The sequence below is a fragment of the Chlamydotis macqueenii genome, chromosome 2 (assembly GCF_036417535.1).
Source record: "Chlamydotis macqueenii isolate bChlMac1 chromosome 2, bChlMac1.mat, whole genome shotgun sequence".
In the NCBI taxonomy this organism is placed as follows: Eukaryota; Metazoa; Chordata; class Aves; order Otidiformes; family Otididae; genus Chlamydotis; species Chlamydotis macqueenii.
In genome coordinates this window covers 113,816,153-113,844,002 of record NC_141557.1, presented here as the reverse complement: position 1 = coordinate 113,844,002, position 27,850 = coordinate 113,816,153, and the positions used below count along the sequence as shown (strand labels likewise).

The window sequence follows — 27,850 nt, the reverse complement described above, 5'->3', positions numbered from 1 at the left end:
GGCGAGTAAGAATGTTTGATGCTCTACCCAGAATTTCTATTTAGAGACAGGTTTATTATAGAGAATTAGATTTTTGGCTTGTGCTGAGTTCTTGGAACCACCTGTATATTAAGAGTGAAGCTAACTGAACTTACTCTTACACAACTGGGATGCAGCCCTCAGGGTTTCCTGGTATGTCACCGAAGAAGTCCTCTGCTGGTCGGATTCAAATCTGTTTCTCATGTAATACCCAACTGTATTTGCAGAGAAAGTTAGAGCCACATTCCACATACTTCAAATGAAAAGGTCCAGATTTTTGCATATATAAACACACTGGTTTGTTAAATGAACATTTTCGTATGACTGCAGCGCATAGTTTGACTTTTCATTTTGCCCTTGGTGGAGAAGGAGGAAAGGTTCACTGACATTGTGTCCATACACAATTTTTAATTAGTTTTTCAAGTAGCAACGGGGCGGGGGGGGGGAAGAAAAAAAAAAAAAAAAAAAAAAAAAAAGAGGGACTCTCTTGGTGTGCTTTCCCACTAAATACTTTAGATGATCTAGATGATTATTTTAATTTTTTTTTAAAAAACCCTAAAACATATAAGCTCTGAATCATGCAAAATATGACCACCTCAGCTATGTTAGTCTAACATAACTGGGAAATGGGTGAAGTTGTCAGACTATCCGAAGAGGTAGTGACAGTCCATTCTCACAGTGCCAGCCTGATGTGTGGGCTAAGTTAAAAAAACAACACTGAGGCATCACTGTATGCTCGCTGTGTTTTCCATTTTGGTATTCCCAGTCAACCACTCTCTCTCGACATTAGTAGTCGACGTTTACCACTGCACCAACACAGTCAGAAGCAGCAAAGTTGTGTTTCATTATGTTAGCAGCTATACGCTCAGTGCTATTCATCATATATCGGTGGGTCTCCATCGCTTGAAAACATTGACAGTTTCTTTCCAAGGTTCTGCACGTGATCTTCATTCATCTTCTCCAAAGCTTCAATCTAGAGAGTCAAAAATAAATCCATGCTGAAATCATAAAACCACGCCTGTGCCAGAATGTTTCTAAACACTGTTAAAAGGCAGCTTGACACATCTAGCACTCCTTTATAGTTTAACGCTATATAACTGAAATGCATGCGTTGCAGGAAGGACTGGATGATTCTTAAGACTTCAGCTGTATTCCCCAAAGTACAGAAGTGCCCCTTTCTCCAACTCTGAACACCTCTACTGTAACAATCCACAAAAAATAAAACAGAGCCCACCCCAATGCTCACAACACAGCCAGTGAGGGAACTGGTTTTTGCTTGATTAACTGATACCTACTACATTCTGGACTAGCGTAAACCTTACACTGTCATAAGGAATCAAGCAGAGTAGGATTGACAGGTAGCCCTTACTTTAATTAGTAAATATGGGATATTTGACAACTTATTTTTATAAATGTCTGGTATCAGGATGCAGCCTTGAGGAGTTAGAGCTAAAATATGAAAATTAAAAGCCAAAGGTGACCAAAGATTCCTAGTCTGTATTCACATTAGCATGATTTTAGGCTTGAAAATGGAAAATGCTAGCCTAAACTTTAAATTCAAGTAAGCTGAAATCTAAAACATGAAAAATAAGCAGTAGAACAATTATTATTTTAAACTCAGCTTTTCTTTCTCTGCATAACCTTTCACATATGCAAGGAAAGACAACAAAGCTAGCTTTTAAACTAAAACAGATCACTAAATTTCCCTCAATGTTGAAAGAAGCAGTTATATACAACATGAAGCCTTTTACATTTGGGAGCAGAGGAATCAGGAAAGGAGGTAGAGAGGTCTGTCAACCTCAGTTTCTGAAGATGTTTTTACTAAGTTGAAATCAAGTGTTGAAAAAGAGATTCAGAATGACTCCTGAAATTATACTCTCACAAATTAATCATACAAACTAAGCCTGGAAAGTTAAGGTAATCACAATCGCTACTACAGCTAACCAAATTAAAGTGTTAGACACAGAGAAAGCTGTACCTCTGCTTGGAAGTCTACTTCATTCTCAGCTGTAATATTTAAACCTGAGACAGCATTGAAGAGTTCACGCTCATTAAGTGCTTCTGGCACACCTGCTTTCTGGAAGAACTAGTCAATATAAAAAGCACACATTAAATACTTTACTACTAAAAAAGATTCCTTTTCCTTCCCCAAGTTACAATTACAATATTTAGTCAAAATTACATTTTTGCTGACCTACAGATCAAAATAGCTGAAAGAAGTTTAAAGTCCCAGTGGTCCCGTTTTATTCTTCCACACTTTCTTCCCTTTCAGAGAACACCACCATCAGCATGGACAATATGCAAGAGTAATCTTGTATATAGGTGGTGGTGATAATTTTTTACAGAGTTGTATTGGTTGATTTTTAGTTAGCTCTGAATTGTTTTGATGCTGTTTTATCTTGGAAAACATTCAGCATAATAGAGGATTGTCAGATGAAGAATTCCTACCTGTGAAACATTCCTACAGTCTCTGAATAAAAACTCAAGTCCATGAGGATGGGTTGGCTCCACAGACTGACTGACATCGATAAGCCAGACCTGTAGGCACAGAGAAACACCAATTCACTTTGTATTAACATATTCCATACAGATTAAACCTTTCCTTCCCACATGAAGAATATGCTCACCTTCCCATCATGCCAAAGCATGTTATATTCACTCAGATCTGCATGGACCAAGTTGCACTCCTTATACAACTGTTGCATCATCTGCAAGGAACCAAATTAATGAATGAATGAGGTGTCGAAACAAATATCGTTTGCATTACTATAACAAAACAAAGCCTTTCCTCAATTACCCACCCAATTTACATTTACATAATTTTTTTCCAAGTCTTCAATAAAGTTTCATACAGAGAATCGCAATGAGTCCGGTCATCTCACATCCACTCTGCCAACCAGTCCAAGTGTGTGAGACAGATAAACACGTTCTCTAAATACACCTGTCATTCTCACCCCTATCACACACAGGAGGATTGAAGTCTCACAGTTTTAGATACTGAATCGTAACTAGTATGCATATTCACTTAAAACATGGTTGTGTTGCTCTACTGGCCTCAAGATTTGAGGCACAGACCATTCATATTATCAAACTGCTGGGATGTGTGTTTTTGGGGTTTTGTTTGTTTGTTTATTTCTTTTAATATCTATAGGAAGCTAAAATTGAGTGGACAATTAACAAGTACATGTTTAAGCCAATTACAGCAGATAAGAGGAAAGTAAAGTATCCACCATGCAATATTTTAATTCATTCTCTGATTTCTAGTTTTGTTAAAAAGATGCAGGTGTGCAGGCCTTATCCACAGGAGACTTCTTACGCATTGTAAATTAAGTATTTGGTAAGTCCAGAAAGACTTCAGAGAACTTTCTAAACCTTCTATAAAAGGAGGACTACTTGCTTTTAATTTCTCTGCTCCTAAATATCTGTTTGTCATCAAGTTCCAGCAAGTTTGCTACTTAGATTAAATTAAATATTTTTGTTTGGTTGTTTTCTTTTTTTTAGTGCATAAATTTCTTATTTATTCTAAGTCATACATTAAACAGCAGCAAAATAAGCCTTTGGACTCCGTATCTTGAAAGTGATGCAAGCACCCTGAAAAGTAAATAAATGCTGATTTGCCCTTTAAGTTATTCCCCTAAAAAGAAAGCACAACCCAGAATTGGAGGATAAGTCAGCATTGTCTTACATTAAGAATCTGATAGTAGGCCTTTTTCATATCTTCACTACTAAGCGTTACATCCTTTAGTTTAGGAGCTGGGACTTGATCCTGGCCAATGAAAGACATAACCAAGACGTGTTTCTTAAGGCTAACCACTTGAGGACAAGGAATTCCTGCATTTTGCATTCTGTGGACCAGAAAATAGATACTGATTAAGAAAAACAAAGCAAAAATCCCAAAACCGTACAGTTCTAGTTCCTGCTTGCTCATTTCCAAGCTTAAAGAGCTATGTGTGAGAAACTTGATCCAGAGTCAGAAAGTCTTTGAAACAGACCAAATTGAAAACTGAATAAATATATGTATTTCACAGTATTTCACATAGGAGAATTCACATCTTAAATTCTGAAATGGGTCTAAAAATGTTCACTGAAAACTAATTATTTTTACAGCTAAAGCCTGTTAATTTCATTGGCTTATAAATTCTGCTGCCAAATCTCTGAAGATGCTGACAATTCATTAAACTGTAAGAAACCAGAGGCTTATTGAATCTGCGCCAGGCTGTATATTGTTTAGCCTAAAAACCAAATCCAAACTTCTATCCAGACTTAGTGTAACTTCCTTAAACAGAGAATAGGAGAGTGACAGACAATTGGCAACTACACTTTTTTTTTTTCTTTACCTTGTCAAGTTATGCATTTCTTTCTCAGCCCACATACGAATAATCTTTCGTGGATTCAATTTACTGAAGCGGTCTTTAAATCTGTAGTCATCCTTAATGTACTTGTCACGGTTCTTGAATTCATTAAGAGTTGTTTTAAACACTTTGATGGCACATTCTGGAGGTATAACTTTATCTTCAGTTGCGCTTCATGTGGAAGAAGTAAAGTGTAGAACAAAGTTAACTATTCGCATCTTTAGGAGCAAATACATGGGTTTTTAAAATTTTTTTAAATATTGCAAGATACAGCGGTTTTTAAAAAGAGAGGAAAATATCTGACTTTTCTATCAAATCTGGAAGCCAATTCAAGTTAAGTCTGTAAGAATTCTATGATTAAGCTTATACACGAATGTCTGGGTTTTGGCATTTTGATTACATGTTCCTTACCAAACAGGTTCCATCTCCCAGTTTGTTCATATTTTACTTAAATGTCATAGCTAATAACAGCGCTGTTAAGGGATGTAAAAGGATGTAAAAGAATTTCTTGAACTTGCTTCAAGAAATTACAAGTGAAAAAAAGTCTTGCATTAGAACAATAATGGTAGTATCACAGTGTTTTGTTAAGCACCAAAGATATTGCCCATTGAATAATACTAAACAAAAGAAGACTCCTGAACATCATTCAAGCAAAGGTCAATTTAATAAAAGACAGGAAAAAAAAGAAAGACGGGGGGGAGGGGGAGAGATGGGGGAAAAAAAAAGGCGGGGGGGGGGGGAAGCAGCAGCATCTTTTCTCCCTAACTTCAACTTTTGACATTTCCACATCGGTTACCTACTTGGGATTTCCTAGTTCTTTCTTAACTCACTTTAGCGTAGTGGTGTTTCAATGTACTACAATCACTGCTAATGTACTACAATCCTTCCAGCATGGTAGTCTTTAAAACTGGACTCTTGCATGACTTGTGAAGTGAGCACCATCCCAACATTATTCTCAAGGTAAACAAACAGCACTTCCACTGAACCACACAGATGGAGCTGATAATACAGGGATCTGTACAGAAAGACAGTCTTCAGGTAGCCCGAGATCGTCATGACAGACCTGGAGTCTGGGGCAGTTCAGTGGAAAGAGATCCTCAAAATCTCAAGACTTCTTTTTTATAAAAGGAGTACATATTTTTCCACATAGAACTATAGTGGATTTGTTTGTCCCTGTTCATTAAATGGTCTCCAAGGAGGAAAATGGGGATTTTTTTTTTTTTTTTTTTTACTCTACAGTTGGTACCATATGGCTTTCAAATTTTATTATTATCTGCATACACATAAATACAAATTTTTAAGTCTTGGGAACAAAAAAGTGCAGATTGTTTAAATATTTTTACGGTTTCTGCTCTTTAAACCATCTCTGGTGCTTAAAGCTACTGTCAGCAACAAACAATATACTTACTTTCCCCCATAAGCATGAAAAACAACAGATTCTTTTCCTGTGCTGATGCAGCCTGTGATGGTCTCCAGCATCCCAGCATTGACCATCTTGTACAGAAGTAAACGTGTTTTAGGATCCACTGCTTTCTCCTACAGACAAGAAATGAATACTTAGTTCATTAAAATAATTCTTTGCTTTACAGTGAGTTTAGAGTATTTATATACTGCAAGTGTTCAGCTAGGTGGAAAGAATAATGTAGTAAAAGCATCCTCTCAATTGACAGAGAGGAAAAAAAAAAAAAAACCAAACCCAAACCAAACAGATTAAGCAAAGCCAAACTGCTCCAGCACTGTCATCTTTAGTCCTTAAGATTTAATACTCTCAGGTACCTTATCAGCTGTGTAGCATATACAGTATTTTACCAATTACACATGAAGTACAGACTGTGGCTCAAAGGCACTTTCTAGAGCTTTTTCCAAGAAGTCTTTACAAATCATGAATCAAAATATCCCAAATATTATATTCATTTTGTATCAGTAACAATAAAATAAAGCAAAACACACAAATTTGAAGACGTCTACAGCAGGAATTACCAAAGACCCTGCTCTAAACTCACCCATAAGGCATATCAACTGACTTCCTAAATTATTAAGTCAGAGTTTACTTGGTCATCTCATCTTCCTGAAACTTGCTATGAAGACAGATATTTGGAGTCACGTGATTCAACTACAGAGGATTAGTCTTCTGAATAGTTTCTATAAATAATTTCTAGGCAGTTTATTCACGGTATCTGATTAAGAGACAAGTTTAGAAAGACAAAGAGAAAAAAATAGAAGCTGCTTGCTCTTATTTCGATATGGTTCTCAATAATGCAGCTCAAATAAAGACAGCTTTTTTCTCATAGGAGCTGGCTGACAGCTAACATAATATTGCTTAGCTGTTTTACTAAGAATTGAATGTTTTAAGGAATTACAAAACAGCATTCAGCTGTTAAATCAGATAAAAAGTATATAGAGAGACTTTATTAAAAACATACAGCGGTGGAGTGCTCCTTCTTTTCATGGAGCCTTGCACTTCGACGTTCCTCAGAGTACGCATGCTGCTTTAAGGCATTGAAGACTTGATTTGACAACTTTAGGTCCATCCCGATTCCATCCCCAACTTGGAATTCAGGTGCAAACTACAAATAGAAATTTAAGCATTGTTACTAGCAGACACCAAAAGTTGGCACAAGCAGAATGTAGCATTCCAATTTGCAGAAACCTAGATTAGGACCTGTGTGAAACCCACTTTGTGTAATATTGTCACTATGTTAAAAAATGTATTGCTCTAAACTCAGAACTCAAAGTTCTGCCCAAATTGATATGAGATTACCTAACATCCTGTACAAATAGCACAAATAGCACTTGCAGCATTTCCTTATTTGCAGAAGTTGTACCAGTTTCTTTTGAAAGAAAATGGAAGGTATGTACTATGGATAAACACACTGAAAAGCTGCAAGTCAAACAATTGACTGAAAATAAGCTACTTGGCTCAACAGGCAAAATGAATTTAAAAAAAAAAAAAGTTAAGTTACATGACAGCTATGCTTTTCAAAAATAGCCTTAAGTGTTTTACTTGTCTGTGTACCAAACTTGCTGGTAGTTTTGTTTTGCCAAAACTCTCCTGTGCAAATTCTTGAGTCATGGTCATTAACAAAATATTATTAAACAAAAAACCTGTGCAACTCAAACTGCCAATTTGAAAACCTAATCTAGACACTGCACTGTTTTCATCTGATTAAAAAAAAAAAAAACCATATACAGTAGCACAGATAGACAAGCATTAGTTCTTTCGTTGAATTACAGCATTCCAGTTTTACACACAAAATAAGTTTTCACTTACATTTTCCATGCGAGCAGTGTTCTTTCGTCCACATACCACTTCATCATGTTTAGTAGTAATGTCTTTTCCTTTTCCTACAAAGCCCCTTCTCGGTGTAGTAGTAGGTTTATCTGCCAGCAGTGAGAAAAATAACCCTAACTTTATGATCATCAGTTATGTTTGTTTAAATGTAAAAGGTTCCACAATGCTCACAAAAGTAACATGATTTTACGTATTAAACAGAACAAGATACTTCAATTGTATACTCTTAATGCAGTCTTCTCTTCTCCTAAACACAACAGCCTCTTTTGCTATGTTGTGACTTCTATATCTTCTCTGGGGTGTCAGACACACTTTTGGCGTGTTAAAGACACGAATATTCAGTATCACGTGCAGATGCCCCTAGCCAAATGCAGATCACAGACACACGTATCTCACAATACTTTCCATGTACAATAGTTATTTTACCAGATTCAGCCACTGAAGCCAACAGACTGGCAGACAGAAGCCTGAAGTTACCCACCCAGCTTCCTGCATAACACCTCCCAATTAGGTGACCTGATTTTACATTCAACTGGTATGTCTCCTTACGTTCAAAAAAAGTAATTAAACCACAGCATATTCTTCAGTTTATTAACTGAAGAAACTTTATTGTTTAAAACTGCCACATACCTGCTCTGTAAGGATCATGACGGGTATCCTGCCAATCAACCTCATCCTCTGAGCTGTCACTGTCATAGGGATGTACCTTCCGATAATTTTCAAAGGATATGGAGACTTGAGAAACAAAAATAAATAAGCACGTCTGTGATTATCAGGGATTTGCTCCTTCTTTGCAGCTCTGTCAATTTAAGCAGAGTGCCAAGAATATCTCCAAAGCAAAAGTATTTCTTCTGATGAGTGTACCTTTGCTATCTCCATTGATCTTCTTCTCTTCACGCCGAAGCTGCGCATCATATTCCCTGTCAAATTCCATCTGCAGCATCTGAGCTAGCATTAGGTCACTAGAAGTGTCAACATTTTCTCCTGTAATAAATGGTCCTTCATCAACACTATGTAAAATGAAAACAGAAATTTAAAAAATTAAACACAGTCATCTAAACAGAAATACTGCTTTATGCCATTTCATCGCTCTATTAAGAAAAATCTCATGTAGACCTGCATAGAAACTAATGTATCTCAACTGTCCGCCCCCCACCTCCAAGCCAACACTAAACATTAATAGAGCATGACTTCGTTTCTCTTTGCCACTCCTTTGCAATGCAAATACTACTTAAAACTTTTACTTGTTTAACATTCTGTAAGAAGCAGTAGGCTCTATTTTTAAGATGCCCTTCATGAAAGAGAAAGAAGGCATACAGGTATATATCTATTTGTATATTTTAATAAATAAATAAAAACATTTTAAACAAAACCAAAAACACTTGCACTGCTTTTCTCTGCTTCACAGAAAAGACCACAGGCAAATTTTGTATGAGTTCAGAAGCAGCAAGTTCTTGGCCTATGTTTAGAGCTTCCAAGTATTAGAAGGATACAGGTGATACACCTGACGGTTCTCAAAATAATACTGTACACTGTTAAAAAGAATCTCTACAAGGGAAGGAAAAAACCTATTTCTGACAATGTTTCTCAAAAAGCTGGCAGACTGGTTTAAAGCACCTAAAACAACATGAAGAAAATATCAAGAAAGAAAGGGTGACAGCGAAGAGAATCTAAGGAAGAGTTTTAACTGGGGAAGCCATCTTCACTGAAAAAGACCTGAAGAAGTAGAGTTAGGAGATAACAGGCAAAGCATTTACTCTATCCCTACACCTTAAACACACTGGAGGAAAACAGACAAGAAATAGAAGATGGCTTCATAACTACAGATTACTAATCCGGGATTTAAACTTACGCAACCACTTCAGGAAAAGCAGCATTTTCTTCTTCCAGCTGCAGCTCTTTTGCCAGCTGTTCACTCATTACATCAGCAAGGGAACATGATATAGATGTTGCGTTAGGGGCTCCCCACGGACACTATAAATAATCATTTCATTCAAGTCAGAAAGAAATGCAGTGGCAACACAACAGTCAAGATAAGTAGCTATCACTGGCTCTAAAATAAGCTCATGTAATCTTATAAGAGCTGGTCTTATACAGACACTTAGGGAAGTATGATGAACTAAAGTACAGAAGATACCTCAAGGAGTAGTTTCATAAACTCAGTACAGAGAACTGTGACTGAAAGGATGCTGATGGTCACTCAGTAATGGGGGAGTGGGGAAAGAGTCTGTTTATCAGTGTCAGTGCCCTCTGAAGACAGGTGCAAAGCCTTATCAAAAGGCTTGCTGATAAGCGTACACACAGCCTAAGTAACACTTCTCTTTGAATAACACAACATTAATGGCTTAGGCACAGCTTCCTCCTCCACTTCTAAGGCCCTGAAAGGACAGCCATCATAAACAGCCCTTCAAAAACACAGAAGCACACACATAGGTTTGTCTGGGGAGGCGGAGGTGGGGAAATGACGAATCCAACCAAGTTGTGACTCACTGCCTTGATAACCAAACTAATTTCGATCCAATTCCCTGCTCACCAACAGGGCTTGGAAAGAAGCAACTCATTTATCAAGGTCTAACAGCAGCTCTCTCCACCAAGCAGATAATTGCTAGGGGCAGCGAGCCACGCCAGGCCCTGCCCAGCACGGCTCTACTCAACTTCGGCGGTGGAGCCAAGCGGTCAGTCCGCCAAAGAACTCTGACTCTTGTTTGGCACCCTTTCACAGCGTCCCCTCGACGGCCACAGGCAGCTCCCAGGGAGGCGGGCGGAAGAAGGGCAGCCGCCTCCCGGGGTTACCTACGTGTCTGACGCCCTCCCCTCACCGAAGTTCGGCCGGAGGCACTGCCCGTGTCCCGACGCGCCTCTGGCTTCCTCCGTCCCACAGGAGCCGGGCCAGCAGCCTCAGAGGATCGAGGTGCCGGGGGGTGTCGGACTCAGCCCCGCGGGCCGCCGACCGTTAAGGCCCAGGCCTGGGCCTGCGCCCACGCCCCCCGCCCAGCTCAGCCCAGCCCAGCCCGCGCTCACCTTGCTCCGCCAAGCGGAGCCCGGCCCGGCGTCGGGGGCGGCGGCGACTCCTACCGGGTCCATCTGCGCATGCAACGGCGGGCGGGCGGGCGGGCGGACGGCGACAGCAGCGAGGCGAGCGCTCCTCAGGGCAGCGACGGTCCGAATGCGAAACCTTCTGCCTTGCCCCCCCTCCCCACGTCGTCCGGGCTCTCTAACCGTCACCTGCCGCCAGGCTCCCCATTGGCCGGCGGCTGGGGGCCTCCCCCGCCTTTCCGGTGATGTCACTGGGGCAGAGGGCGCGGCCCTGGGGGTCAGCGGCGGGACCCCGCAGCGCCTGGGGGCCGCGTCCCGCACCGCGGGAACTGATGGAGGGCGGTGGGTGCGGGGGCACGGGCGGGCCGCTGGGGAGCCCCGCTGACGGAGAACTGAATAGGATGGAGCTTCCAACTGGTGACGTTTGCTTTTCTCTAAGGCAGTAACCAAGAGAAGGGGGGAAATTTTAAAAAGCGACCAAATTCGTTGGATCGCGATCCCGTAACTCACTGTAAATACAAAATTAAATACTTTTTATGCGATGTGACACCTGTTACACATCAAATTTATACATAGTGTTTACCTAGAAAGTAGTGTTGTGATTAAAATGCCCTGTTTCCAAGGACAGGGGCAGCTGGATGGCGTTCTGCTACGACAGAGTCGCTGTCTGATGTCTGCTCCAGCAAGCTTCCCAAAAGGAGGGAAGGAAACGGTGCCCAGAGACCTCCTGGGGCCTGTCTCACCAGCAGCTGTCCGGGTGTCTGCAAACGCAGGCTACTGTGCCGCTGCAGCTGCTGTTGATAACCAGAGAAGCAGCCTGGCAGAGCTGGCAGGTTGCGGGAGCAGGAGGAGCGGTAAGGGGTCACGCAGCCCCTGCGCCATCCCCCGGCCTCCTCGGGGTGAGTTCCCTGTTACACATCCAGCAAAGCCCCGCTGCCAGGGCAGGGCCAGCCAAACCACTCAGACCAGAGGCGTCAACTCAGGCATGCAAGAATCAGCTTTGTCGGCCAAAGTTCATCTGATTTGTCCTTAACAACCTGCAATGACATAAGACATTACAATCTCCCAAGACAATCGGTTCCAGTGTTCATTACCACGGAAAGTCCCCAGCTAAAGGGCAGAGGGTTTGGAAGAGGGTAGGGACGCACGTCGTAACACCCGCCTCAGCTACGCGCAGCCGCGTGTGTGCCACGGAGGCGTTAGGGTGGCTTAGTCTGGTGATGTGGTACCAGTGTGGTTCTTCCCCTCTCTGCCTTTAGCCCTAGTGGAAAGAGATTATTTCTTTCCCTTTGCAGCCAGCTTTTGGGGTGTGAAGATAGCTGCCATGCCCACTTCAATCTTCTTTGGCTAAATTTATCGGTTTTATAAATGAGCTGGATGTCAAAGCAATGTCCTGCCACCCCAAGAAAATCATTACTTCAGCACAGCTGTAGGAGCACTGATTAAGAAAACTGGGTTTGGTAGTTTTTGATTCAAAAAGACATTAACACTGACTTAATATTCCTATGTCTTTTTATACTGTTTTTAATTTCCAGAAATAAGTCTTCTATATTTGTCTCTTCAATATTACGTGACTAGGCCTCGGCCCCACAACTTTTTGTAAGAATGGATCAAGCTTTGAACTGAACTGTATTAAGAAGACATGTTCTGTAAAATGACATGTAAACAAAATCATTGCCCACACATTCACATCTAGTAAAAACAGTTAAAAGTATAGATAGAGCAGAAACTTCCCTTCATCTTATTCAAAATAATTCCAAAGCTGTATAGCAATTATTAATATGTCATTCAAGTTAGTCATGATAAACAACATTGGCAGAAATTTATATCTTCATTCTTAATCCCTCACTGTAAGGTGGCATACAATAATTGAAAGCTGTCTCTGCATTTTGCTGTAGGAAGATAAATAATCTTTGCCAGAGTCTCCCACTTTTAATAAGAAATACCACACTAAACACAAAGAAGAGAGATCGTGGTAATATTTTGCATTAAAATTATACTCCACTAAAATAAAAAGTCAAAAGTATTCTCATCACATGCTTATATTAGTCCTTGTAGATACCTGTAAACTTTTCTTATTCTTTTTTAAAGCTTTACAGGCTGGATTTATGGCACAATGCAAAGTACACCTTTGTTTGCAAAATACACATTTGACATGCTTACAGAAACTCATGCTCTGCAAAGTGGAAATGCTGTATCACCTACCCTGCCGTCACCGTCGCATCCATTACAGTGGTATGTCAGTGTAGGCCTGGATGGACCAAACCTTTCAGCATTGGAAATCCGATATCTGTTTTGGGCCACCTCCTTACAAACCATATAGGACTGCACCTGATGGACCAAAATGCTTGAATTTGCCTTGGTGCAGTGGAGACCATTCACTTGTTGTGCTCTGTCTGCTGACTTTTGAATTCTGAGGCTAAACATAGCAGGTTAGACAGGGTCATTTTGTGGGCTGGATTTGGCCTCTGATCTACCAGGTAGTGCCCCCCTCCCTCCCCGTTACAGGCTATGCTCAGTTCCTTATTTATGCTGCTTGGCTCTGTCCTCTAAAAATAGGGTGTATGTGTATGGAGAGAGCCCTGTACTCTGTATTACCTGAGCAAAGTCAAGGTGAGACCTGCAGAGATAGGGCCTTGCTAATTCCAGACCTGGGAAGAATGTGGCTTGCCTCATAATAAAACAACGCCCAGTAACTGTGACTAAGTAGGGCCTGTCTTTCATTGCTTCTCTACCTCCCTGGGATATTTATAGTTTACACATCATCAATGAATCACAGAATAGGTTGGGTTGGAAGGGAACTTTAAAGGTCACCTAGTCCAAATTCCCCTGCAAGGAGCAGGGACACTTCCAACTGGATCAGGTTGCTCAGAGCCCCGTCCAACCTGGCCTTGAATGTTTCCAGGGATGGGGCTTCCACCACTTCTCTGGGCAACCTGTGCCAGTGTTCTACCCCCCTCGTGGTAAAAATGTCCAATCTGAATCTACCTTCTTTTTGTTTAAAACCATTACCCCTCGTCCTGCCACAACAGGCCCTGCTGAAGAGCTTCTCCCCATCTTTCCTGCAGCCCCCTTGAGGTACTGGAAGGCAGCTCTAAGGTCTCCCAGGAACCTCCTCTTCTCCAGGCTGAACAGCCCCAACTCTCTCAGCCTGTCCTCATAGGAGAGGTGCTCCAGCCCTCTGATCATCTTAGTGGCCCTCCTCTGGACCCTCTCCAACTGGTCCATGTCCTTCTTACACTGGGGGCTCCAGAGCTGGACGCAGTTCTCCAGTCTCACCAAAACAGAGCAGAGGGCAGACTCCTCTCCCTCCACCACGAGGCCACGCTTCTGTTGCTGCAGCCCAGGATGCCGTTGGCTTTCTGGGCTGCGAGAGCACATGGCCGGCTGACAATCCGCCTCTCAACCCCCTCCCCGGTTCACCCCTGCCCCGCTCGGCACCGCCGCCACCGGCAGGAACGGCCCCTTAAGGAGGCGGCGCCGGGCGGCGGCAGCCCGGTGTCCATTGGCGCGGCCTCGGCGCTACGTGTGGCAGCGATGGCCGCCGCCGGCCGGGCCCCGCCGTGACAGATGTATTTGAAGAGGCCGGCGGGCGGCCTGGCCTTTTGCCTATTCTACCTGGCCTCCTGCTTCACCAACAAGGTGAGGGCGGGCGCGGAGTCACCCCGGTCTCGGAGGGGCCGGGGACAAGGCCGAGGCCCGGCGAGGCGGAGGAAACGCGCGGGCGCTGGGCGGTTCTGCGCTGTAGTAGGGGCGGGGGGGGGGGGGCCGCGGCTGAGAGGGCGAGAGCAGTGCGGGGGCTCGCAGGAGGAGGAGGAGGAGGGACGACGGACCCGTCTGCTTGTCCTGCCCTCCTTTGGGAGAGCCACCGCCTCAGCCCCTCCCGAGGGAGGACTACCCCACGAGTGAAAAAAATAAAACGCTGGCGTTCCAGCCCAAAGGCCCACCGCCACCCATCCCCGTCTGCACCCCGAACTGGGGAGAGAGCTGTCTTCTCCCACCCCTCTCGGTTTTTTTTTTGCAGCGACGTACGTGTTGCAATAACGGCATATTTCAGAGAGTAAAGGGGCAACATCGCGTTACTGAAATGGATGAAATGTTTGTTACAGAGCCAGAAATTATGCAGCTTTGAAAGCATCGGTGATGCTGAATGTATTTCATTATTGCAACCCCCAAATGCGCAGTCATCCCCAAAAGGTCTGTTAACTGGAACAATAATGCCAGGTATCCAAGGGAAAAATCTGAACTATTTAAAGTGTTGTAGTAGTAGTGAAACAAATACTAACTTCCATGAACCCTTTGACAGTTCAATTAACTTACAGATTAAGGACAAGAAGTGTGTTTTCCACTGTGCAGCTTAATTGCTTGCTGGTATTGCTGAAATGTCTACGTAGAAGGAGAAGTAGGCTGAAGATGGCCACGTTGTGAATAAAATTATATAGTTTAAATGTAGTTTGAGGTAGTTTGTTCACCCTGGGAGGAGGAGATAGAGTAACTACTCCTTGCTGTCCTATTTATTAGAGAGTGTGTCTGTGTTTCTGATGCAGATTTCTGAAAGAAAAGATGTTTTTGAAGCAACCAGGGTCTGAATTTCCAGAGGGAGAGTTAGAGAAAAGCAGCGTTTTGGATGTGAAAAGTGAATCTCTTCTCAGCATCGGCCACTGGTTTCCATTCCAAGGCGCTCTTGCCGTTAAGGATGCCCAGAAGTAGACTGAAGTCCAGATGTGAAGCCAAGTTTGTAGGGAGAGATTTGACAGACTTGATTTGACAGACTGCTAGGAGCAGTGATTAGTTAAACAGAAAGGGACTAGCAGAGCTGCCAGATTGCATCGCGCATTGGCGAAGGTACTTGGCTTAAATATACTTGAGAGGAAGTTGGAAGGACTCCATTTTCAAACTTGAATGTAGGTTTTAGTGTAATAAAGTTAAAAATAACCAACATATAGACCTTTCAGTTGTTGCAGGTGGTATGTAAATGCAAGTAGGAGAATGAACATGTGCAGATATATCATCATCCTAATTCAAAACCCATGTGGCAGTTCCAACAAGTGTGTGTGTAACATGACCCTTTGTGAATCAACATGCTTTGTCTCTGTACATTGATGCCACTTCTTAGCCACACTCCCACTCCCAGCTAAAAACTGGACTTTTCAAAGTGCTCAGCACAGTTTACTCTCTGTTAAAAGCTTTCAGCTTCTCCTTTTACTGTTGACACCTTCTGCTGGCTCCTGGAAGGAATGGCAGGTATCTTTCCCTTCCTCTGAGGAAGCTTCAGTTGTTCTTCTCCTTTGCAGAAATAGTAGTTATATACTTAATTACAGGAAGTTGTTATATCCAGATACACATATCAAAAAACATATGTACTTCTGCCTCATATTTGCATATATACATATATAGTGGGAAAAGACAGTAGCATCTGTACACGCAGACCCTGACGAAGCATACTAGAGCAATGACACAGAGGCTTTGCTTTTCTCGCTCATGTATTACATCTATATATATATTATTATATGTTATTTTATTATATGTCATTTTATTATGTTATTTTATTATATGTTATTGTATATATTACATCTCTAAAAGGCTTTATGGACTGTTTAGTATTTTACACAAAATGGTGTGTGAACAGAATTTAGGTCTGTAAGATGAATTAATCATCAGGAGACAATTACATTAAGATTATTGGTCTTGATTCCGCCCAAGGTTGCCTCTGTGGTATGATATGATTTTAACTGACAAGTGCTTGTGCATTTTTGTTTGTGTTTGTGTTTTCCTATTCAGTGTGAGTGTGGAGTGTACTCAGAAAGTGAAAGAGCAATTCAGAAGGTAGCCTTCTCTCCATCATTCTGTGTGTCCACTGCATACCTCATGTACTTTAGTGCTTGCTACCTTCCATAGTGACTGGGGCAGTATCCAGCAGTTCTGGCGTGGGAAGAGAAATTACTGAATTTTTTTTTTTGTCTTTTTATTTTTCTTTGTTTTGGTGAAAACTTTTTATGTTTTGTTGATTGTTTATTAATGTTATAAGCTGTAGTTGATGTCCAGTAATTTGGTATTTGTTTTCCAGTATGTCCTGTCTGTCCTGAAATTTACCTACCCTACCCTTTTTCAAGGGTAAGTATTGTTTTAAGAATACAGTTGTTTGAAAAATGACTTTAATCACTAAATGTCTTGCTGCTCCATGCTGAAGCCAACTTTAGTACCTCTTGTCATTATTGGATTTGCTGTCTAAAGAACATACTTCATGAAGCCTTAGTGAAGCATTTGTTAATGTGTCTTGGTTAATTTTTAAGCATCATAGTGGTGATGTAATTAAGGTATATAGACTCATCATTTCTAATTTTTCTGAGTCTTACATAGAAAAGTAGCAATTGTAGTATAGCCTGTCTTCTTTGTAAATGTCACTCATGGTTAATGTGCAGTTGTGGTGTATTCTTTCACTATACTAATGAAAACCAACCTTAAACCCATCTCTAGGCACACACAGATACCATGTTGCTTTTTTCACGCTTAGCCTTTGTTGTAACTCTGCATCACAAGTCACAATCATATCTTAATGACTGTAATGAGAAATTTAATGTTTTGTCAAGTGTCCAAATATACCATCAGTGCTCTTAATAATTTGTAAGACATTTAGTGAAAATCTGGCCTCTTAGAGCCAAGACTTACCCCATTTCTTCTTTTGAGATAATGGTAAAATCTGCAGGGGCTGGATATCTTTAATTCCTTTACTGCTGCTTAGTGTGGCTTATATTTTTGCCTGAATTGCAGGTCCAGGACTGAGATCAACTCTAGGAATAGTTGGCTTGGAAATCTCAATTTTCTTCATGTGTACTCAGCTGTGTTAAACAGGCAACAAATGCTTTCTTACACACAGACACACACACACAGAGCGTATCACACTTTTATCATATGGGGAAAGGGTTTTGAGTAATGTATGTAAAATACAAATGTAGTAAATTAACAGTAGCAGTGGCAAGCAACTGTTTTGTGGTATCTGTGTTACCACAGTTGTTTCCTTTTTCTGTTATATGGAAATGCTTCTCAATATCTTAATATTTTTCCATGATTGCTGACTTTTAAAGGTGCTCTTTCCTGGAAAATTATTAAGTGGCTCAGGTGTGCTTTCATTTAGAGCTATGACAGATGAATAGAGGAGGAAAAGGGTGTATTCTCAGTTCATGCTGTTGTTGTTTGTTGTCACTGGTTTTGTTCCGTGTATAATCTAAGACTGTATTGGATAGCACTAAGGATTTGGAACTGTTACTAACATCAACTTCTGTCCTTAAAACCTGAGACAAGAGGAAATTCTCCACAATGAAGTTGATGGGAATTCATCACTGGTTGGAATAGAGCATGGTCAAGCCTGCAGCAAACATCAGGGATACCTGGCCTTTAAGCTCTTGTATGCTCTTCATTTAAAAAAAGTGAAGTGAGCTGTCGTAGCAGCATTGAATGTTCATCATACCCGTGTGGACAATGAGCTCACTCTTCTCTGACACTGTCCAACTGTATCTAATACTGCACAGAATGAATATTTGTTTATTTGCATATTTGCAATTTTAAATAATTGCTTAAATGGGAATGGGAATAATAAATAAAAACACCTTTGTACCTGTTAGAGATGTTAATGTGATTTAACACTGTAATACAGTATCTCTGAACTGTGCTAGATGTTCAAGGATTTTCACCCACGAAACATTAAACACCTCTCTGAAAACCACTAGCTTAAGGAAGAAGAAGCTAATGACTTATTTTAAAGCTTAAAAAAAAAAAAGTGTGCATCACTACTGATTTTAAGTTATCTGCAAGCATTTCTAGGGCCTCACATGCTATTTCCATGATAGATTAAGGAACACCTTTGTGGTAGGATAAGTTGTTAGATAGTTAAGTCAGCGCAGAATGTGTGTAATTGTTACATAAGTTTTCAATAGAAAACTGCAGTATTGTGGTTTATGTGCATGGATATCTGGCTGTGAAGATGTTCTCTCTAGAGGCTCTGAATCAGAGGCTCCTGCAGCATGATGATGTTGTTGTTGGTGACACTTCACTTGGTGCTGCTGGCTACGCAAGGTGCAAGGGGGGAAGGAAAAGCAGTCTGAGTTCGAGGGAGTTTGTAATCTAAGCCCAGCATGAATAACCGTGGGAAGTCGTAGAGCTAACGTTTGAAACTACTAGGACTACACCCATCTTCCGTGGGGCCTGTTACTTCAGCTGAAGTGAGTCTTTGAATCCTGAAACCATGTTTATTTGTTCTAACAATAACAGTTTATGTATGGAAAGATATGCATCTCCTGTCACAAACCTTGCCTCGCTTGCATCTTCAGATGCTCATGGCTGTAACATCACTCTTATTTTTGTAAACTTTGTGTGGGAAGAAATGGTAAAATGGGCGTTCAGTAACGTGGCTAAGGTAATTGTGGTAGATGGTAATTTACAAAACATTTGAAACAGGAGGTGGAAGAGTATTAGAAAATTTGGAGGAAATTAAGGCCCACAAAAAATGAGATCCAGAGAGGTATAGTGGCATCCCTGAAAACCTAGAGAAACGGTGCACTGTGAGAAATTCTGTGGATTCTAAGGTCATGGTCCACGTGTTTAAAAAGGACAAACAATCCAGAGGTGCTGTTTTGTTTCTTTTTCAGGTGGCAAACGCTAGTGGGTGGACTTCTGCTTCATGTCTCCTGGAAGCTGGGCTGGGTGGAGATAAACTTGTGTTCAAGGTACTGTGGAGTTTTCAGTATCTGCTAAATACTTATTTTCTTTAGCTGCGTTACAACATAGTTAAGTTGGTTGTGGAAGTACTAACTTGCTAAAATATAAGTCAGAGTGTGTGTGTTTGTATGTGTTCTGCTTCACAAGTGTAGGAGAGATCTTGTGGTTTAGTCTAGTGAGTGTTCGACGACACTCACTGCAACTGGTTACTGGTATAAAGTGAATTCCGTTTAACCTTGGTAAGACAATCAAAAAAGCATAGCCATCAGGGAAAACTGTAAGGATAACTTATCCAGCCATCTGTCCACATCTCTTCCCTGGATTATTTTATAGTATTATAAGAGAAACCTTGGTAACTCAGTTAAGGGCATTGACACGTGTTTCCTCAAAACCTCGATGCAGTGAAGTCCTCAAATGTGATCCATCTTTTTCTCCAAGAAGTGTGTCCCGTAAATGGGAATCATTCACCCGTGCCTAACTGTAGCATTTATAACTGCACAGCAAGAGTAGCCATTGCAGTACAGGATTGATACAATAATCGAATTCCAAATTAAAAGGTGCTTTGTAGACAAAGATCATCTACTTGAACTGAGTGTGATGGCAACTCAGAAGAGTCATCCAGCATACTGTACTCTCCTCAGGTGGATCCATTCTGCAGTATGGAATGTGGCATTTTTTTTTTTTTTTAATTTTGCAAAATATTATAATTTAGAAGATGCATTCCCACAGCCATTGTTGAATTTTCATCTCTGGAGATACTCAGAACTTTACTGGACAATGACCTGAGTAATGTGACTTGACTCTGAAGCTAAGGAGGATTGGACTAGATGATTTCCAAAGTTCCCTTCTAATGTAACTTTTTTTCAGTGATTCTGTGTTAGGAAGTGACAACTGTTGAATTTTCTGTTTGGAATTCAAACAGTTGGCTTGCAAAACCGAATCTCCTCATTTGGAATGAAATCCTGCGAGTATGTCAGAAGAACTAGGTTAAGTTCTGTTTTCAGGTCCCTGCAAGTGACTACATCACCACTGAAACTTAAGTGAAGTTGTAAATGGAAACAGAATTTAACTTCCTGTCTTTTGTCGGCAGAGGGATATTGGTGTAAAAGCTGTCAGTTACATAGGTAGAGGCAGGATTAGGGTCCAAACCTTGCTTTGGCAGTTATTGATACCTATATTATTATCAAATGTATATCGTTCATGCAGATTTTGTCTTCACAGAACAGTCTAAAGGACAAAGGAATAAAGCCGTCAGTAATATCCTTTTTCGTTCCACTTTTCATCATTAGATGGTTTATTTTGCTTTAAATTGTGAAATTAAAGAAGTTGAATCTTTTTTTCCAGCTTGGAAATGATATTTCAATTTCTACAGAACTTGGAAGACATTAAAGAAAATGCTGGACAAGAACCATTTTCTGCTGTTTAAGAGGATGGTTTGTCTAAGAAAAGTTTGGGTGGAAAAATTAGTTCATTTTTTGACCATGGAGCCTGCAGGCCACTAGATGTCAGCAGGCTATAGGAAAAGTGATTAAAATACATCTTGAGAAACCTCTTCCTTAGTTTAGCTAATACAGAGTGCCTGTTCTAGAATAAAGTGAATGAAATGATGAAAAATAATTGACATGTTTTGGCTATAATTCAGCCAATTACTTAAGCATGAGTTTAAATCTCTCTTTCTTCAGAAGAATTAGGCACGTGTTTTAACGCTTTGCTGAACTGGACTTGTAGCATATATCTCCTGTATTTAAAAAAAAAAACAACCAAACAAACAACAAAAAAACCCCAAAACCCCCACAAACCCAACCAAACAAAAAATTCCTCAACAAATACACATAACATCTGAAAGTTTCTGTCTACCGCTTTTTCTCAAACTCCTTCCCCTTCTAAAGGTGAGGACATTTTCCCACCTCTTACAGAATATTGGTCTCCGAATCTATCTGGGTTTCGGGTTTTCTTTTCTTGGTGTATGTATAGGATACTTAAGAACACCATATCCAGTCCCCAGTCTTGTCATACTTGAAATAATAAACTGCTATCCCTTTGTTTGTTTATTTCCACAAAGTCTCAGTATTTTTGTCATGTGGACTGATCTCATATGCTTTCTGAGCCAGTTCAGGTTATCCCAAAGTATCTCAGCTGAATTGTTGTATTACATAGAGGTTGTCGCTCTTTGTCTGAAGTCAGGAATACTAGCTTCACAAGAAAGACCAAATGAAAACATCGTACTTAGAGTAGTTTCTCTTAGGTTTTGTGGATATCCTGCTTTTTATCTGCTTCCCTTCAGTACTCCCAGCTGTAAGGGACTCTGTCACTGTCCTTGTAGCTTCTAAAGGGTGAATAGTGACTGACTGCAAAACTTGTATCCAAAGCAAGGGCTCTATGGAGTGCAGAGGAATAAATGCTTCGAGCACTGTGATCTGCCATGCAGCTTCTACCTAACCCTTGCAGGCATGTAAGTCCTCTGTGTTCTGGTTGGCATTTCTTATAGTGCTGAATTTTCCCCACAGCTAAGCAGCAGCTCAGAGTCTTGCTTAAGCCAAAGCTCCAAAGTGTGGTTTAGGGGAATCTGCCCGTTGTCTTTAGTGGGCTTTGGATCTATCCCTGCAACCACAGGCTCATAAATTATTTTGTCACTGAGCTTTTCTGTTTTGCCTGTACATCACTGTATTGCCAACATAAGAAGCTGCTAATTGGTTTACATACAAGACAGATTGTTGCTGCTGACACGTTACATCAAACATCCATGCATTATTTTTCAGTCCTGAAATTCCCGCTTGGTAGCGTAAAATTCTACTCTTATATCATGGAAAAAGCATCTGGAGCCCTTTTCCATTGCACTTTGCAGTATTGCTTTGGAGATGAAGATATATTTGGGATTCCTAGAATTTAGTGGTGGGGAACATGAAAGAATGTTATGTTCTAAATCGAAATTCAGTTTTCATCTTCCCAGCCCTCCTTTCTTTTCTGCCCTTTCCCTTTCTTCCATTTGTTCCAATAGGATGGGGGTATTTTTGTTGGTCTCTGGTGTGAACTCATTGGTAATGAGGTATGACAGTTTTAGATCCTGGTCTTGGTGAAATTCCAGTTGAAGTCAATAACCTTAAAAGGAACAGTGTTTTTATAAAAAATGATGATGACTGCCCCAAAAAACAGAGCAAATATTTATGCCTTTGAAAGGATACAAAGATTATTCTGTTTTTGCTACCCTAGATTTTTGATCAAGTATCTTAGGAAATTATGTATTTAAAAGAAGAAAAAAATGTGATGTTTAGGGTTTTTTTTTTTAATTTGTCTGTGTTTACATGAATCTTTGGGCATGTTTTATCTTCATTGACTGTTCTGATTTAATCATTTAGTGGTCTATTTTTCTGGTGTCCCTTGAAGTGTGGTAGTGTAGCTGTACCTGTAATTACATTTTAACTCTTACATGCTAGTTGGAACTGGAATTTAAATTAAGGAACTACAAGTGGTTTGGGGGTTTGTTTTTTGTTTGTTTGGTTGGTTGGTTTGTTTGTTTGTTTTGTTTTGTTTTTGAGAACTAGCATTATTCACTAGTATTTTATTGACTTTAGTTCAGAGCTTGGGAAGAGTGAATGGGAGTAGCAGTGTCTTCAGTCCTGGGAAGCCTTTGGATTATGCCTTTAGATCACTGCTATTCCTTTTCTCTCTTGCTCAAAATCTTGACGTTACTCTCTCTGAAATTTACCACCTATCTGATCTTTTTTTCCCCCTTAAGTACCAAGATCAAAAAAGGAAAAGTGCAAATTCTGAAGCCCCCTCTCAGAACTGAAACTTGACCCTACTGCAATAACCATGATTAAAAAAAATATCAGATCGATCTGTGATGACTTCACCCCTCCCATTAGTTGTCAAACTGCCTCTAGGAGTTTGGCTTAGTCAAAGGGGTATCATTAGGAAATCTCAAGAGACAGGCTCCCACAGAGACAATCTGATCTTTAGGAAGAATCTCTTTGTAAACCTGGCTGAGAAATGAATGTGTGGGTGGGCAAGTGTATTTGTACGTAGTGAAAATGGGTGCTGTCTTTGCAAGTATACTATTTTATGCCTTCATTTGTCAGTTTTTCTTCCTTTTACAGCACATCAAGGAAATTACTTGAAATTTCTCTACCTTAAAACCAATAGGAGTAATTGCTATGAAACAAACAATTTTGCAGGAAAAGGAGCCAGGGAAAGAGTAAAAGGAAAAAAAAATATCCACAGATAGCTCCTATCTGGGATTAGATGAAGTGATTAATTTCTGTCTCAGACTTCTTTACCGCATGGGAGGAAGACTGAACAATCAGACAATTAATTTAGTATGCACACTTTTGAAATATATGTACATATATTCCTTGCAAGCAACTGTTGCTGACAGTATGTAAACAGAATGTGGTGAAGTAATGGGATTTTAATTGTTTTCACAGGTCTGAAATCCTGTCATGGCTTCCTGCTTCACTACTGTTTGTTGGCATTATTTATGCTGGCTCTAGGGCACTGTCTAGATTGGTAAGAAATCCACAAGTAGAAGTCAGTTCTTTATTACCTCTACTTTATGAGCAAAGAATATTCTCTTCATAGAAAGTGTTTAATGCTGTTCCTGGGTTGTGGGGAAAAAAGGCGGGAGGGGTATAAATAATACATACATTGTTAATGGTGCTAGAGCAGCAGTCCAATCCTGGAAAGTGCAGAGCAGTATCAAAAAGCAATTCTGTGACAGTTCAAAGCGCTCTGCAACTTTGCAGAACAGATCCTTAGTGGTCTGAGTTGTGCAAGTAGGGAAGAAGCTGAAGAAGTTACTAGTTGTAACTTTGCAAGCGGCGGAATGGGGCTATGGGATCTGTGGGAAGTCCTTTCAGAAAGAGGATGAAGACCATTTCAGTGAGAGGCTTTTGATGCTTTACAGGATTTGAAAAAATAAATTGAAGATTGGAAAGAGATTATGGGAAGGGTTAGATTAATCAGTTTTGTGATCCATTTGAATCACAGTAACCTACCAAATATTTTGAGAATATCAAATCTGCTTTCATTAAAGTTGAATGCTTTTTACTTAAATGATATAGTCTTCCTTAGGAAAAAAAAAAAAAAAAAGAGCAGTGACATGAATTTTTTAAAAACAGCAAAGTTTTGCTGCTGTTATGCAGTCTGCAAGGCCAGATTCTGCACTAGTTTCCTTCTGCATTCTGTCAATGCATCTTTATCTAATTCCAGAGCCAACTCACTCCTGCCAGCTCCTAAACCCCAGGAAGGATCAAAAGAAAATTTTTGACAAGAATCTGCTTGTAGTGATGCCTTAAACATCCCAGTGGAGGGGTGGGGGAGAAAGGGACAGGAGGTCTCTGTCTTCACAGTCAAGGCTAGGGGCCTCATCTCAGACCCAAGTGACCTTTGGAAAGCACAGGCATGTGCTCAGAAACCCCATGTCTCCAGATTAGAATTGTAGATTGGTTTGGGTTGGAAGGGACCTTTAACGGTCATCGAGTCCAAGCTCCTGCACTGAGCAGGGATGTCTTTAACTAGCTGTGTCTCAGGGTGACTGCATTTGCTTCATCTTGGTTCCTTGTCAAAGAAAGTTCCATTGGGCTTCCCTCGTATAAACTGAGCAAAGATCCCTAAGGAAAGCCCTATCTGGAAACAGCAGTAAAACCTTGACAGCAGCATCTTTTCTGTCTGCTCCCCTGGGAGGTGGAAGGGGTGTGAATCCCATTCTCTCTGCTATTTCTTCTTACTTCCTAGTCATCCTGTAAGTTACCTTTTTTCCCTCCTGTCCCTGCTGTGGTCATTCAAGAGTGATATGCACTAGAGTGGCAGAGGGGCTCTGAATGGTTTTGATTTGTATCAAAAACCTTTCTTAAGGAACATCTCCCATTTCTGGGTGGCTTTTTGTTGTATATGAATGGGGACTGAGAGGCCTAATTCTGTGGCCGTTTTAGGAGGAAAGACAAAAGGACAAGTAGTCTTAGGCCATAGTTACTAAGTAATCCCTTGTACTGGGGCTAAAGTCAATCCTACATAGAAGCTTTACTTAAAATAACTTTGTGTGCAACAATTTTATGACACAGTAAGAAGGACAAATAGACTCTCCCAAACTCATACCTGAATTAGCTCACCTCAGCAGTATATTTAAATTAAGTGGGTTTATTCCTACAGCAGAAATTATGTGCACTTTTTTGACCAAAGCCAGGGAGACCCACTTTGCAACACTCCTGTGTACTGGCAGGGCTACAGTCTTAATCTCTGTGCCTCTCCCCAGAGGTGCTGGCAGTCTCCCCTGCCCAGGAGTTCAGGGCTGGAACTGGAGGAGGGTTGCTTAGCTCTGGACTGTGATACATTAACAAAAGTATGCAGAACTGTGAGGGGAGGTTTGTACAGAGTCTATTCACCTTGCCTGCCCAACCAGTAAACCTTTCTTTTCTTTTTGTAAGCATTAAACTCACTCACAAATTTAAGTAATGCATCAAAGACAGTAGACGTATGGAGGTTAACTGGGCTAGGCAAACTGGAGCTGTTGTTGGCTCCAAAACACGTGAAAGAGCCAAAAGCAAGGAGGAAGAAAGGAAAACCCCAATAAATTGGCTTCACAAAAGGAAGAATGTAAATTCTGCTGTCAACTTTCCTTGGGTATGGTTATTTCTTCTATTTTCTATTATTATTATAGGTTCAGGATCTTTGTTAGATACTTGTGCTTTTATGTTCTCAGTTGTCCAGCAACAGGGTTGAAAATTGGTTTTCAGAATCAGTGAAGCTGAGGCTGACAACTTCATGCGAGTTGTGTTTGTGTAATTTTCATTCCTTGCTAATTTAGAGGTGTTAAAAGTTATCTTGGTGTAACTGTTGTATTTATGGATCCACCCAAGTTGTCGTTATGACTTAAAATGTTTAATTAGCGATGCTTATCCAGCTTTATGGGAATTAAAAGACAAATCCAGAAAATTGAGATTTCTGAATACAAAGTCAAATTTAAGATATATTTGCTGCTTGTATCACCTGATACTTAAAAGGCATGGACATCACTGACAAATTAACTCATTCTTCACTTGTGTGATTTAAATAATATACACAAGTGGGGAAGTACTACTTCCTAAAACTGCCTTAGTCTTTAGATTATCTTAATTGGAGCAGAGAATTGCTCCTGTTTCAACTGCCTGAGAGACCATGGATCTGATTTGGAGGAAGTATTACGAACCACTAATTCTAGTGGGGTTTGCCCAGGGCAATGGGTGTTTGATTCATTATTGTTATCATTGGGGTTTGTTTCTTAATTATTTCATGTTGGGATGGTGTCCAGATACCTCAGTGGGTATAATTTCAGCATCACTTGTGTATGAACTATTACATTTCTACCCTAATTTCGGGCAGCTCTTCCTAGCGTTATCTGAAAGCAATCACCTAAAATCATCTTGCCTGTAATTCTCTTGGTAGGAGTCACACTGTGTTCTTAGTACCAGTAGACAGAGATGGGAAAACTAGTGAGAACTGTTTACTGTGGAGGCTGCAGATACTTGAACAGAGAGGCAAAACTAGAGGCAGAAACATGGAGCAAGTCTCACGAAGGTAGCTGTGTACACACAAACCGACTGAGCACTTGAAAGTGGGAGCAAGCAGGGTCTGCATTTAAAGATGCCATTTAACAGCAATTGGAATGGGTCTAAGTCCCTTTTAGGAGATGTGACATGGCTTTACAACTTAAAAAAGAAAACTTGAAACCATAAACATGTGGGACAGCTGTCCCTGAGAGGAGTGCCCCTTCTGCTGTGTGTGACTGTTCTGGGTTGATTTGGGTGTTTTTATTCTCTTCCAATGGCAGCCAATCCCGATGTTCCTTACCGTGCACAATGCAGCAGAAGTTATAACCTGTGGGTTCCAGAAGTTTGTGCAGAAAGAGGTAATTGATCATTTAATTGATCCATTCAATGTACCTCCTGTGATATAATTGCCTTACAACAAGACACCTGATTTCTTTTAGTATGTGCATTAGCACCATGTACTTTTCTGGTCTCGCCGCGATAGCTAGTCAGTAATGAGACCCAGAGAGAGCTTTGATGTTGACAAGTGTCTCTGTTGATGTTTTCTTTTCCTCTTAGTGGATGAAACAGTGCAAATGTATATCAACAGTTTGATCTACATTTTTAAGACTAGCTTGGTCCTGCTTGTTTTTTTCCTTTTGAAAGTTTATATCTCCTCTCTCTCATGTAAGAATCTAATTGTTTGAGATGAGCAGGAGGAGAACTGAATCCTTAGATCTAACCAGTATAATATATCTGGTATTTGATGTATCGTATGTTTATAGATAGATCACATCCCCACATGAAATGCAGGAAGAACAGTGTATTTTTGGCTTTGTTTTCACTACTTGAGAATCTGTCCCAAGACCTCTTAAAGTGAGGAGAATAATTCCTGCTCCCTTTAGTAAGAGCTGGGTTTGTTTCTCACAAACAGC

At 40.7% G+C, this 27,850-nt stretch overlaps 2 protein-coding genes across 6 annotated transcripts in view; one reads left to right on the top strand and one right to left on the bottom strand.

The window, feature by feature from the left end:
- Window positions 1-747: 747 nt before the first annotated feature.
- Window positions 748-10,854, bottom strand: RIOK3 (RIO kinase 3). The gene is made up of 13 exons (XM_086740726.1): window positions 10,684-10,854; window positions 9,515-9,636; window positions 8,527-8,672; window positions 8,293-8,397; window positions 7,642-7,751; window positions 6,794-6,937; window positions 5,779-5,906; window positions 4,356-4,541; window positions 3,704-3,863; window positions 2,646-2,726; window positions 2,467-2,556; window positions 1,997-2,104; window positions 748-991 (listed from the first exon to the last, which is right to left on the bottom strand). The coding sequence occupies exons 1-13, from the start codon at window positions 10,744-10,746 to the stop codon at window positions 890-892; spliced, it is 1,545 nt and encodes a 514-aa protein (XP_086596852.1). The 5' UTR covers window positions 10,747-10,854; the 3' UTR covers window positions 748-889.
- Window positions 10,855-14,213: 3,359 nt separating this feature from the next.
- SLC35D4 (solute carrier family 35 member D4) overlaps window positions 14,214-27,850 on the top strand; it is a 57,940-nt gene continuing 44,303 nt past the window's right edge. For 3 of the 5 annotated variants that reach the window (XM_086740721.1, XM_086740722.1, XM_086740720.1), the window contains exons 1-5: window positions 14,214-14,340; window positions 16,766-16,812; window positions 19,344-19,421; window positions 23,838-23,919; window positions 27,218-27,295. In XM_086740721.1, the coding sequence (XP_086596847.1) occupies window positions 14,269-14,340; window positions 16,766-16,812; window positions 19,344-19,421; window positions 23,838-23,919; window positions 27,218-27,295 (357 nt within the window). In that variant the 5' untranslated portion in view covers window positions 14,214-14,268. The remainder of the gene's footprint in view (window positions 14,341-16,765; window positions 16,813-19,343; window positions 19,422-23,837; window positions 23,920-27,217; window positions 27,296-27,850) is intronic. The other 2 variants (XM_086740725.1, XM_086740724.1) reach the window with 1 other exon arrangement.